Source organism: Rhineura floridana, chromosome 6 (assembly GCF_030035675.1).
Source record: "Rhineura floridana isolate rRhiFlo1 chromosome 6, rRhiFlo1.hap2, whole genome shotgun sequence".
Taxonomy (NCBI): domain Eukaryota; kingdom Metazoa; phylum Chordata; class Lepidosauria; order Squamata; family Rhineuridae; genus Rhineura; species Rhineura floridana.
In genome coordinates, this window is record NC_084485.1 from 127,983,182 (window position 1) to 127,997,074 (window position 13,893).

The following is a 13,893-nucleotide window of genomic DNA, read 5'->3' on the forward strand; positions in this document are numbered from 1 at the left end:
GGACAATTTACAGAACTTCAGAGCTAAGGATTTGGGTGAGTTCTTTCAAATCTAGCGCTGGTTACACGAGGGCAGAGCATTGGATCTTTGGGCTAGATACGAAAGTCTCTTTCTCAGCCTTAGACTCCCAGCAACTCTCCAGGAAAGGTATATACACCTCTGGGGTTTCTTTCCTTTTCTTTCTGTGTGAGTGAGCTTGATGTGCAAGCGTGCATATGTTTAGTTTCTTTGCTTTAGTCTATCTAGTATTGCTGAATGAATGAATAACTAGAAAGCTGCTCATTGTTAATTGCATGTTGCAAGAAATGTATTTTTCAATAATTGTATTTTTTCTTGTTTCTTCTCTTAATAAAACCACTCTTTATTTTACTTTCTGTGTGTGTGCCATTGGGTTAAGGGTGGATATATACACACTTTGGGGGTGACTTGCAGGTAACTCCAGCAAAGATCCTACTGGACTCACAATAGGGGGACTTGGCTTTCTAGTGAGCTATGCTCATGAGGAAGTTCAAGGTCCATCCATAACAGGAGATATGATAGCACTCGTCTAGTACTTGAAAGATTACCGCACAGGGAAGAGCCAGGATCTCCATCATCCCAGAGTGCGAGACACAGAGTAATGGGCTCAATTTACAGGAAGCCAGATTTTGGCTGAACATCAGGAAAAAGTTCCTAACTGTTAGAGCGGTATGACATTGGAACCAATTACTTAGGGAGGTGGTGGGCTCTCCAGCAATGGAGGCCTTCAAGAAGCAGCTGGACAGCCACCTGCTGGGTATGCTTTAATTTAGATTCCTGCATAAAGCAGGGGGTTGGACTTGATGGCCTTATAGGACCCTTCCAACTCTACTATTCTATTATTCTGTTTCCAAGAAGTTAAGTAATGTAACATTAGGAGTTTGATAAGATAATGTAAGAATATCATAGGAAGGGTGAACAACATAAAGAACTGCACAATTCAGGTCAATCCTATACATATTGATTTGGAAGTAGGTCCCACTGAGAGCGCTTTGCACTTTACATATTAATTATGTTATTCCCCATACATTATAGGTGAGGGCAGATTTCCCATGCCACCACCACTTACATTTGTTTCACATTTCTTCTGTCATGGAACCCAGGGTGACATGCATGTGGTTCAAATCCCAGGTGGTCTCCCATGCAGGGACTGACTGGATCCAGAGCTGCTTACCTTCAGCCTTGCGTGCTTTCAGGTGCCATGGGTGCACAACCCTCCACTCCAGAGAACACACACAAGGGAGCTCTGATTGGATGCTGCATATTTAGGAAAAAATACAGGCCTGCCCTTCACATTAAGCCATATGCAGATATTCAAACTAGGAAAGGGGTTGTTTCAGAATATCCCATCCCCCATAACCTGAAATAATGCTTGAGGAGGGCTGTGAGACTGTGCAAGGCAGTCACACACCTGTCATCAACAATTGGGCCAGTGTGTGAAGATGCTCTGTACACATCCTGATGTATGCACACACAGAGCTTCTCGATGTGTGGAGAGAACCTGGCCCAATCACATGGATAGCAAGGGGCTTGGCTGCCACACACATTGGCAATGAGTGACGGGGATAGCCTGCTTGCCCCTGCAACCCCTCATGCATTCTTTCAAACATGTGGGGACCGCATCTGATGCCTCCTATTGTGCACAGTAATGTGCATAGAGGAGGTGAAGCCTGTGGGCATTCAGCTGGCCATGTGTATGGAGCCTATGCTGCACAGTTGGGAATGTTGCTTTTCCAGAGTTCTCTATTGCTTGGAGAGGCAGGATTCCAGAGGTCTCTGTTGCATGGAGTTCATAAGACAGACTTCCTTCAGAAACGTATGAGGCAGAAACAAGGCAAAACCCATTAACCCTGTCTCTGACAAAACCTTTCTGGCAGCTACATGCTTCAGCATTAACAAGAAAGTACTCTATGAATTGATGGCTGTAGGCACATAGGGCTCTTCCTCATGATTAGAAACCCTTGGCCAATCAGGGTTCTAAACTGTGAAGACCTGTAGTGTATGCACCCATGGCATTTCCTCATTCATATCTAACATGTGCCCGCAGTGGAGAGATTGTCAGTAGGAACATGAGCATTTGGGGGGTGGCCAGCAACACGTTCATGCTTCCCCATGTGTTTGATGTATGCGGGATGGGGGTCAATCAGCATACCCCTTATGAATAGAGTTGCATGCACATAAGTTTGATGCAATGGTTTGATTGAACATCCCTGTAGGCAGTTTGAACATCTGCATCTTTCTGATATTTTGATCTTTACAGCAGGAAACACCAGATAGTTTAGTTGGGGTAAAGAGCATTGGCTGACTGAAAGTGTGAGATGACACGAAGTCCAATGAGGTTTACATCCAAATAAGGCTGAAATCTTTTGAGAATGGTCTTTTACCCAGCAGGAAGACCCATTGTACACAGTAGGACTTATTTGTGAGTAAGCAAGCTTTGAAGCTGAATTTAAAAAAAAAACCGCGCTCAAGCTGCTCCCACCAAGTTTTACAGTAAAAAGGGGCGGGGCTTGACAAGCGCTGTGTGTCCCCATAGTCAGGCGAGAGGTGAGGACGCGCTGGAACCCGCAGACAACGGCTGTGTTTCTACCCTGTGTGTGTGTATGGATAGATAGATAGATAGAAAGAGAAATAGCCTGCCAATAAGAAAATCCTACTAGGTGGAAACTCTGAAAGAGTTATGCTTATTGCATGCGAAGTGCGGGTGATGTGCTCCGAGGAAGAAACAGCTCGGCCTGGTCTGCGCCTGCTCCAGGCGCCTTCCTTCTGAGTCCCGGCTGAAGCCGAGCTAGGAGGAGGCGGCGCTTCGCCTGCGGCCGCCGCTTCTTTCTCGGCGTCCCTTGGCTGCAGCTGCGTTTCCTTCTCTGGCAGCGGCCTGGGGCAGACGGCTGATCTGTCGGAGTTTTCTCGGTCTTCTGAGGACCCGCGAGTCGGCTCCTCAGCGGCGGCCCATCATGGGCGACAGAGACCGGGTGGAGATAGATGGCGGCGTTATGGAAGGGGTGAGTTGGAAGGAAAGCGCAGAGAGACTCATGCGCGGCAGGAGCCCATTGAAGCCGGCTGGCTTTCTCAGAGGTCACAATCGCGCATGCGGAGGGCAGGCATGCATGAATGAATGGGGGTGGGGAGTGGACGGTGGGCTGATGTCGGAGAGAAAGTGGCCATCGGGACCATCGGAGATGTATTTCTAGAGATCAAGGGGATCATCAATTCGAGGCCCTGCCATGGACGCTCAGGGTGGGGGACGGTGTAAAAGCCGGAACGGGCCCTTTATAAAAGAAATTGATGCCAAAAACACTGGGATGTGTTAGAGACTCTTGGGAACAACATTTAGGAACAAAAACCATTCCAATAGGATTTTATTAACCCTTTAACAACCAAAATGCCCTCAGGAATGGAATGAAACAACCCAGCGAGCCAGACCTCTGAAATTCACCAGTCCCACATGACTACATGGGATGCATGCAATAAGACACAAGACTTCCATGCAAACCATGTTCCGATACCCGTTCCGGGCTATAATATACTTTTACGTAAAACAGCCCGGAATGGCGACTTCCCAATCAGCCAGACCCACCAAATTCACCAGTCCCACATGACTCAATGGGATTCATGCATAAAGTCAAAACTTCCACGCAAACCACGTTCCGATACCCGTTCCAGGCTACAATAGGCTTTACGTAAAACAGCCCGGAACAGCGACTTCCCCGCGAGCCAGACCTCCCAAATTCACCAGTCCCACATGACTACATGGGATGCATGCAATAAGACACAAAACTTCCACGCAAACCACGTTCAGATACCCGTTCCGGGCTATAATACGCTTTTACATAAAACAGCCCGGAACTACGACTTCCCAATCAGCCAGACCCACCAAATTCACCTGGCCAACATGACTCAATGGGATTCATGCAAAAAGTCACAAAACTTCCACGCAAACCACGTTCCGATACCTGTTCCAAACTATAATATGCTTTTACGTAAAACAGCCTGGAACAGCGACTTCCCAATCAGCCAGACCTACAAAAATTCACCAACCACACATGTTGCTGCCTCTCCTTTTGTTGGGAAATGAGAGATAACACAGGATGACCCAGGAACCTCTGGGGTGATCAGCAATACCCTTTCTTGCTGTTTGTAGGTCCACTAAGCAGCACTATTGGTGCTGCTACCAGGTTGCGAATGGCTGGTGAATTGGGGAGAGAGAGAGAAAGAGAGATTGGAGGGGCAAGTTAGCTGGCAGAAGGGGGAGAGAAATAGAATTTGCCTTCTGTGAAATAGATGTGCTATCACAGGAAAAAACTGGGTTCAAGAAGTGCTCTTGTGTGCTTGGGCTCAGACTCCACCTCTGCCTTGTATTCAGGTTCTGGGCCAAACCTCACCAGTTTGCTTTCTGTGAAATGAGTTTCTGACACAACTACTTTCAAAATCAAGGTTATTAAAGTCTGGAACCTGTGGGAGGGACTCCCACTCATTGGGCAGAGCGCATGAGGTGTAGGCAGAAGAACTTTCCAGTCAAAAGGCTCTCAGGCAAGAAGGCTGGAGAACAGGACCTTGGACAGCCACTGCCGGTCTGAGGGCCAAACTAGATGAGATACCCAATCGTGCAATAAACAATTGTACGATGAACTTTGCAACACTAAATTGAAGATGCACAGCAGCTGATCCCTAGTGGGGTCCTGACATGGGGGCTTTAGTCCCTGCACCTGCTATTTACATTGGGGAATAATAATAATAATAATAATTGTACCACCTCCTTTGCCGAAAATGCCACACCACTGTAGCAGTGTATATCAACAAAATCACAAAACAAAGCAATCAGATGTCAGGGTTGAGGTCAGTCCCTCTGACATTATCTGGCCTACAAAGTGGTGGGGCAAGCATCCATTCCTCCACCCAGAAAAGGTTTAGCACACCTGTTCTATGTATGGCTACGATGACACAAATAAATAAATAAATAAATAAATATAACTATAAAGAGTAGTTCTGAAATACTGTAATGATTTTTCATTCTTCTAAAGATATTTTAACATATAGCATCATTAGCTATATTCTTTGGAAAAATATGAATCCAGTAAAAAATAAACACACATAGCAAGAACTAAAACAATGTATACAAATATATGTAAATATATATATATTCTAAAACAACATTAGGATATAAATGTAACATAATATAAATAACAGCAACTGAACCAATATTTTTGTAAACATTTTGCAAAATAAATAGAACACAAATGTACTCTTTTGTGCAGGTAGGCGTGCAAGATCATTTCAAGTAGACAACAGTATTTATCAACACTGAAAATAATCATATAACATTAGACAAGATCATGTTATAGAGGAAAACATTTTTGCCTGTGGCATGGATTCTTCATTTGTCACAACACTTTGGACATTTGAATATGCCACGAGGAGCTTGATTGATCTCAAGGCAGGACAGATGGTACCAGTCCTGGCAGACTCCCTGGCAGAGAATCATTGTGTCCTCCTTGGGTTTCTTGCACAGATTACCCATTAAACACAATGACCAAGATGAATTATAATACTGTTGTACTGCTGAAGATAAGAATGCAATTGTAGACAATGATTCTTTAGGCACATTTCTTGAGACAGGAGTGTTGAAATTGTTCATGACTTTCTGGTTTCTTTGTTTCTTTGTTCTGTGCTGCTGTCTCTGAGTTGCACTTGGTTGTGGAAGTAATGCATTCTTGCTGAGCAGTTCCGTAGCAATCCACTGCCGTACAGGGACCATGTCTACTGGGAAGGGGATTGGAGAGCCACTGCACAACACATGTGCAAACAGACATACAAACACCCCACAGTTGGAAGAGCCCTTTTGAACTGGTATGTCAAGAGGTGCTTGAATGATCCACTCTGAAGCTGACTGCATCTCTATAAATGTTTGCAGCATGTTGGTGTACTTGGTGGAGATGCCATGTTTGTAATCAAGATACAGAATAATTTTCCACTTGAAGAACACAATCATTAGTACCCAATGAGAACTGTGTACATTGGTGGGGATGAGCCAGATGTCCTTCATCACAACATCCAAGTTTGTGCCAAAGTTATGAACACTTGTGTATCCCTGTAATTCCATGGACTGCATAATAAATGGGCTGAAGACACACACGTCAACATCTGTACTTGTCACAGTCTCTAGATTTGTTCTAGTAATTAGGAATCCCTCAATTACAGTGTCAACTAGCCAGTTTTGATTCAGAAGAGACTTCGTGTCATTTGCATTGATGTAGACCCTTTGTATGGTTGAATTTCTCATGTGTGGATAGCATGTTATAGATTCCCATGGAACATGTTCTTTTTTCCCCATCAGTTTTCCTTGAGTAGGTTTTTGAGGGGTACTTGAAAAATAGGAGGCTTTCTGCTCAAGATCAAAGGCAAAGGATGATAATTGCCTTTCCTTGCTAGCAGCTTGATTTTCATTTTTCTCATTTCTCTGTTGGGAGGCATCAGTTGTAGTATAACCATGCATCAGAAGGGAATCTGATGCAGCCAATATGGTTAACTCATCTTTTTGTCTAGGTTTCTTTCTTCCAGATTTTCCTTTTCGTCCACTCCTCAATTTTTTCAGAGAATACATTACCTTTGTCCGATGAAGACTTTTTCCTACAGACATCTGTGCTGCCGTAATATAGTAGCATGTCCTGGAACTGTTGCAAGAACATGTTTCTTTTGGAAATAATTTCACCACATATTCCTTTTCCCTATGAGTCCGGCCATCACAGCGGGTTTTAGCTCCACCTATCGTGCGAAGGCAAGAATGTCTTTGAAGTCAAGACTAGGGGCGTCAGGCCCCTCCCACTCTCCAGTTCATTCTTGCCTTTCGTACGAACAAGATTGAGATCTATATAGCTAGCGATTAGATAAGTTCTTTTGGTGTTTGTTTGTGTGTTTGTTTGACAGGGCGCGGAGGTATTGTCTCTTGTGTGTCTCCAAGTGTCCTCCTTCCCTCCGTATTGTGTTTAACTGCGTTTAACTGTTTCCGAAATTTGGGGAATTCTCTTGGGGAGCCTTTTTCCCTTGCCCGGGCAGTTTCCCCTTTTGGATTACTCCCCACCCCTAGGAGAGACCGCGGCTGCGGATCCTCCTCGTCCCTTCGCTTTTCCCTTTCTCTTGGGCTCTGCGCTTCCCCTGGGAACTTGCGGCTGCAGTTCCCTTATAGCGGCTTGTCTTGCTGGGCTGCCTTTTCTCCGCGCTCCGTGACGCTCTCGGAAGACCGTGGCTGCGGTTCTTCTGATCTCAGCGGGAGCTTGCGGCTGCGGCTCCCGCCGTTACCCCGTCACCCGTTTTAGCCTGCCTGGGTCCGTTCTCGCCCCACTGAAACCTGTGGCTGCGGCTATTTCATTAGTGCCTTTACCTGAGCTCTCCCTTTTACCTCAGCTCACCCTCGCTACGTGGCTTTAATTTCCCACCGCGAAGGGCTTTGCAGACGGCGGCGGCGGCTCCCTCTGCGGCGGCTGCCGCATTTCCCCTACTACCTGTTCCCTCCTGGGGGTTTTTTAGAGCCGCTAGTGCGGTTTTCGGCCCCGTGGTTCCTCCTGCGAGACTGCGCTGGGCAGCCCTTCCCCCTGTTCGCTTCCAGACGGCCGCCATTGCTCCTTCTGCCATTTTTTTCCCACTCTTTTTTCCGGGCGCCATTTTTTGAATTCAAATTTCCCGCCTTTTTTGTCACCCTTATTAACCATCGGATACCTCCCCTGCAGGCTATCTATCCGTATGTGTGTTGTTTACGTGCTGCAGACAGACTTACACAGGGCTGACTTACACACAATTTTACTGTGGCTGTAATCCTAGTGGCTGGATTATATTATCAAGGCTGGAGCTCCAATCCTAGTGGGCTGGATTGTATTATCAAGGCTGGAGCTTTAATCCTAGTGGCTGGATTGTATTATCAAGGCTGGAGCTTTAATCCTAGTGGCTGGATTGTATTATCAAGGCTGGAGCTTTACTCTTAGTGGCTGACTTGTACTAAATCTGATTTATATTGGTATATCCTGCCCCCTCTGGGGCCGTGAACCAAGCCTGAAACCCAGCCTACAGCACTAATCTGAGTGTGCCAACTCTAAAACAGCCTATATTATATTAACGCTGATACCTCAGTGCATTCTGCCCCCTCTGTGGCAGTGCACTTCGCCATCTGCCAGTGTATTCTACCCCCTCCGTGGTCGTACGCTGTGCCAGTTCGGGTCTTTACATCCTGCTCCCTCCGTGGCAGTATACTGCACCCAAGTTAATATAAGATGGCAGAACAGCCAGGCATGTCGCCATCAACCCATATGGTGCCAGATCAGCCAGGCATGCCACAATCAGCCAAGCCACAACATCCTAACACGACTAAGACCAGACATGCCAAAGCACTGGCTAAGACAAAACATCTTTCCAGCCATAGTAAACCAAAGTGCCCACGTTATGTCTCTGTGCCAGCCACCACCACAGCACAGGCACACATAAGCGATATTCTCCATTCCTCTGCTGCTGCCTCTGACGAGGAAGAGTTTGTTGGCTTTCCCGCTCAGTGTTCGCCTAATGAACCTCCCTCCGTTTTACCGCCCCAAACATCTGTTCCAATAGGTCCTCAGGCACATACATCTGCCACATCCGGTCTGCAGCTGTCTCCTGATTTCCTCTCCCAACTTCAAGCCATGCTGGCATTTTTCACCCAAATGCAGTCACTACCACAAGTTCCTGCCATACCTCCACTCAACATGGACCAACGTGCGTGCCATGAAGCTCATTCTTCCTGTTCACCAGATCCCTTTGATGTAGCCAGAGGCAGATGGACGGACGAAGCCTCGTATGCGGAGGAGTCAACTTTCACTGAACATGTTGAAGGAGACGACTGGAGCGACTATTCAGATCATGAGGAGGATACATCGTATCGTTTGTTTAATACCTCAGACTATCAGCCGCTAGCACGCAGGGTAGTTAATACCCTTGGTCTCCAGACTGCGCCTTCAACTTCGTCCGCCCCAGCTATCAAAGGGGCCAAGGTCCTCAAATCCCCTGCACCTACTGAACACTACATCCCGGTGCCGGACCCAATTGCCAAATTAGCCTCTGAAGAATGGGCCCATCCACTCAAAGCTCGACGCTTCAAGAACCTGGCTGACAGACTTTACGCCCTAGCCCCAGACTTTGCCACCAAGTTAGATGTCCCTGGCATAGATGAACCAATCGCTCGCCTCATTTCACGATCGCTTTTGCCCAGGGAAGGGGAATCCCACCTAAAAGACACTACTGAGCGACGAATAGACTTCGCCCTTCGCAAGAATCACGAGGCCACTGCCCTAGCCATGCGTGCCTCCGCTTCAGCCTCCATCTTCTCCAGAGCATCTATGATGTGGCTGGATGACCTTCTAGAGGACGCTAACCCTGATCCTGTCACCCTCAGAAGAGCACTATTGAAATTGCGTAAGACAGCAGCTTTTGTGGCCGATGCCACTTTGGATGCCACTCAATTAGGGGCACGAGCCATGACGGCTCAAATAGTCGCTCGTCGCACCCTCTGGCTTCGCCACTGGCAAGCTGATTTAGCGGCCAGATTGAATCTGTCCAGGGCTCCTTACTCCGGATCTCTTCGGCGAGGAAGCTCTAAAGGCAGTGCTGGTTGATCCAAAAGACGCCCACAAACCGGTTCTGGCCACAGTCAAGAACAGCGACCACAGGCCCTTCAGGCGATTTCCTTCCTTCCGTTCTAACCAGCCCTTTCGAGGAACGCGGCCAGGAGGACGAGGCCGCGACTTCAGATCCTATGATCCCAACGCATTCAGGGGCTCCTGGAACCGACGCTTCCAGGGCAGAGGTCAGTACCAAGGGCGCAGGGGCAGCTCATCGTCCTCATATAAGGGAGGCCCTCGCCTACGCAAGTAGTCTTAACGCCCTCCCCATAGGTGGCAGATTACTTAATTTTGGAGATCGATGGCTGCGCCTTACTACGGTCTCCTGGATCAGGGACCTTTTCAGTTATGGTTATACCATAGAGTTCTGGGCAACCCCATCAGACAGATTCCACCCGTCTCCTTGCCCAAGGGCATCAGCCAGGCACAACATCATGCAGACAGCTATACACCACCTCTTGGACATAGCGGCGATAGAGCCAGTTCCCACAACTGAGAGGTCGGAAGGGGTGTACTCCCTCCTATTTGCTGTGCCAAAACAAGATTTATCATGGAGGGCGGTATTGGACCTCAAGTTTGTCAACCGTTTTGTAACATATCGCAGGTTCAAAATGGAATCACTCCACTCCATTACGGAGAGTCTGCATGAAGGAGACTTCCTGGCTTCTATCGACCTTAAGGAAGCGTATCTCCATGTGCCCATTTGCATAGCCCACAAAAAGTTTCTTCGGTTTGCTTTTGGCCACCAGCATTTTCAATATAGAGCAATGCCATTCGGCCTCTCCTCTGCTCCAAGAGTGTCTACCAAGGTGCTACTCATCCTAGTGGCTTACCTCCGGACCCAAGGGGTTCATATCTACCCATATTTGGATGATCTGCTAATACGGGCCAAGTCTGAGGAGCTGGCTCATCATCATTTAATGATCACCCTCAATGTTTTGCAGGCCTACGGCTGGCTTGTCAACTTCGACAAAAGCCATCTCCAACCAACCCAACGCCTACTACATCTAGGGGCAATGTTGGACACCCTGCAGGCAATGGTCTTCTTGGCTCCAGATCGCATCACTGCCATCACAAGCATCGCAAGGTCCCTGATGCAACAAACATCCGCAGACGTCATGCTTCTCGCCAGAGCGCTCGGGATGTTTATCTCTACAATCCACATTGTGCCATGGGCTGGAGCCCACACTCGGCCCTTTCAATGGATTCTGTTGCCTTTTCAAAAAGACATTGCCAGCTCCAACCATCGCAAAGTTCGTTTGAGCCCCGCACTGCGCCTCTCCTTCCGCTGGTGGACCAAGGTTCAACACCTCTCCAAGGGCACGTCGTTCAGAGAACCCCGCAGAACCGTTGTAACCACAGATGCCAGCCTCATAGGTTGGGGAGCCCACTGCAACTCCCAGTACGTCCAGGGGGTTTGGTCCAACGCAGAGCAATCTCAAAGCATCAACTGGCTGGAACTAAAGGCTGTCCACTTAGCCCTATGTCATTTTCAGTCTCTGTTCCCTTTGCATCATGTGCTCATTCGAACAGACAACACGTGTGTAAAATCACATTTGAACAGACAGGGGGGCACCAGGTCTCGTCCTCTGCAGGACTTAGCCTCCCTCATCTTTGTCTGGGCAGAACAACATCTACAATCCCTGAAAGCAGAATACCTCAGAGGGATTTGGAATGTGACAGCAGACTGGCTCAGCAGACAACAGGTCTTTCCGGGAGAATGGAAACTTCATCCAGCCATTTTCCATCGTCTCCAGTGTCGGTTCGGCGCCCTCTCAGTCGACCTGTTTGCTTCCAGTCGCAATTGCCAGCTTCCCAGGTACTTTGCCCGATACCTGGACTCAACAGCAGAAGCAGTGGATGCTCTGACAACACCGTGGCCAGACGGTCTATTGTACGCCTTTCCTCCCATACCAGTGTTAGCCAAAACCTTGAGGGAAGGCGCGAACCGAAAGGGCACAGCTGGTTCTGATAGCACCATTTTGGCCACGCCGACCGTGGTTCTCAGACCTTCTGACAATGTCAATGATGGATCCTTGGACACTTCCAGTAAGGCCAGATCTTCTATCCCAGGGTCCAGTACTGCACCAGGACCCTACTTGGCTCAATCTAACAGCGTGGCGTTTGAACGGGGACATTTGAGGTCAGCTGGACAGTCTGACGCTGTGATTGATATTATTTTGGCCTCGAGAAGACCATCTACCACCCGTATTTATCAACATACCTGGGTGGCTTTCTCCAAGTGGTGTCAGTCCCACCACCATGATCCATCCCAGGCCACTGTGCATCAGGTGCTCCAATTTCTCCATAGCGGCTTTATGATGGGACTTCAACCCAACACTCTACGTCGACATGCGTCTACTCTGTCGTCCATTCTCTCAGTGTCCTCTCCTGGAGATCATATTTCCTCACATCCGTTCATCAAACGTTTTTTGAGGGGAGTCGCCCTACGCTCTCCGGCTGTTGTCCATCGGTTCCCCTCATGGAGTTTGCCGAAAGTTCTGCAGGCTTTGCAACGCCCTCCGTTTGAACCCATCAGGACTGTGCCCCTATGTATACTGTCCTTCAAGGTCTTGTTTCTGATCGCAATCACATCTGCCAGACGCGTTTCGAAGTTGGGCGCATTGTCTTCTGCTCGACACCTCTGCGTCTTCCATAAGGACTCTGTTGTGCTGAAGACTGATCCTTCCTTCCGTCCCAAGGTCGATTCAGTTTTTCATTGCAACCAGGACATTGTTTTGCCTTCCTTTTGCCCGAATCCTACCCATCCTCTTGAAAAGGCTTGGCATTCGTTAGATGTCCGGAGGGCTCTCAAGACCTACCTGTCTAGGACCCAAGAGATTCGACGAACGGAGTCTCTGTTTGTATCCTTTCATCCAAGGTCTATGGGGCATAAAGTTTCCAATCCTACCTTATCCCGTTGGTTAAGAGCATGTATTACTTTAGCATATGAGTCTCTGAAGCTGTTAGTTCCAGCTAGTATAACAGCTCATTCTACCAGGTCAGCTGCCACTTCGGCTGCTTTTGCCACTAATGCTCCTGTTGCCGATATTTGTAGGGCTGCAGTCTGGTCTACCCCACACTCGTTTATAAGGCATTATAAATTTGATCGTTATGCATCTGCTGACGCATCTTTTGGCAGACGAGTGTTGCAACAGGTTCTTAATGAGGATTAACACGTGGGTGGTCCCTCCCTGTATGGGCTGCTGTGGTACATCCCGCTGTGATGGCCGGACTCATAGGGAAAATGGACCATTGGTCTCACCTGAAGGGTGATTTTCCTATGAGTACGGACATCACGACCCTCCCAGTTGGAGGATGACTATATATTTTCTAATGTGTTATATATTACTGTTACGCTATTATATTTAAATTTAAAAGTGAAGTCAAGACTTCTAGTTCTGTTATACCGCTATGTTGGAGTCATGTTACTATGCATGGTACTATTGTGTTATTTTCCTGCTGCCAGGCCGGTTGGCCTTGTTCTTGTATTTTTAGATATTTCTCCTTCGACTCGCTGCGAATGAACTGGAGAGTGGGAGGGGCCTGACGCCCCTAGTCTTGACTTCAAAGACATTCTTGCCTTCGCACGATAGGTGGAGCTAAAACCCGCTGTGATGTCCGTACTCATAGGAAAATCACCCTTCAGGTGAGACCAATGGTCCATTCTCACGTAATCCTCTGATAAGGAAACAGCCAGACTGTGCTTGTAAGAATATGCGGTTTTGCTTTACAATTAAATCTGCTAGACCTTCCCTAGTCTTTGATTTACGGTCTTTTCTTTGAAGTTCAGGCACATGGCCTGCGTCCATCTTTCCTTGCTTTATGAAATGCACAATGTCATCTACAGGAACACAGTCTACTGGAAACTGCGTAGTATCAGGATTTAATTTTCTGATATTATGTTCTGCTAAGAGGTGGTAATTTCCAATTCCACACAGTCCTCTTAAAATTTCTTTTAGGTAATATGTCTGAAGGAAATAAAAAACCAAAACCATTTCATCCATGTTCAGTTCCTCCTCACTGCACAGCCTCTTGAACACTGCATTCATGCTTTCAGATACATTTGTGGTAATGCCACTGGTTCCTTTATAGATCCCTCTTTTTTCCAAGAGCCATCTTCCACAGTTTGTCATAACAACTTTTCTCAGCTTCTGATCAAAATAGTTGAGGAAGCCTGCACTCCACTTTACTTTCAATATGTGCAGCAATTTCAGAAACTCCTCTTCACACTATC

At 47.5% G+C, this 13,893-nt stretch overlaps 1 protein-coding gene across 1 annotated transcript in view; it reads left to right on the forward strand.

Annotated features, from left to right (window-relative positions):
• The first annotated feature begins 2,532 nt into the window (after window positions 1–2,532).
• RTCA (RNA 3'-terminal phosphate cyclase) overlaps window positions 2,533–13,893 on the forward strand; it is a 41,319-nt gene continuing 29,958 nt past the window's right edge. The window contains exon 1 of the mRNA XM_061633828.1: window positions 2,533–3,020. Within this exon, the coding sequence (XP_061489812.1) occupies window positions 2,973–3,020 (48 nt within the window). The 5' untranslated portion in view covers window positions 2,533–2,972. The remainder of the gene's footprint in view (window positions 3,021–13,893) is intronic.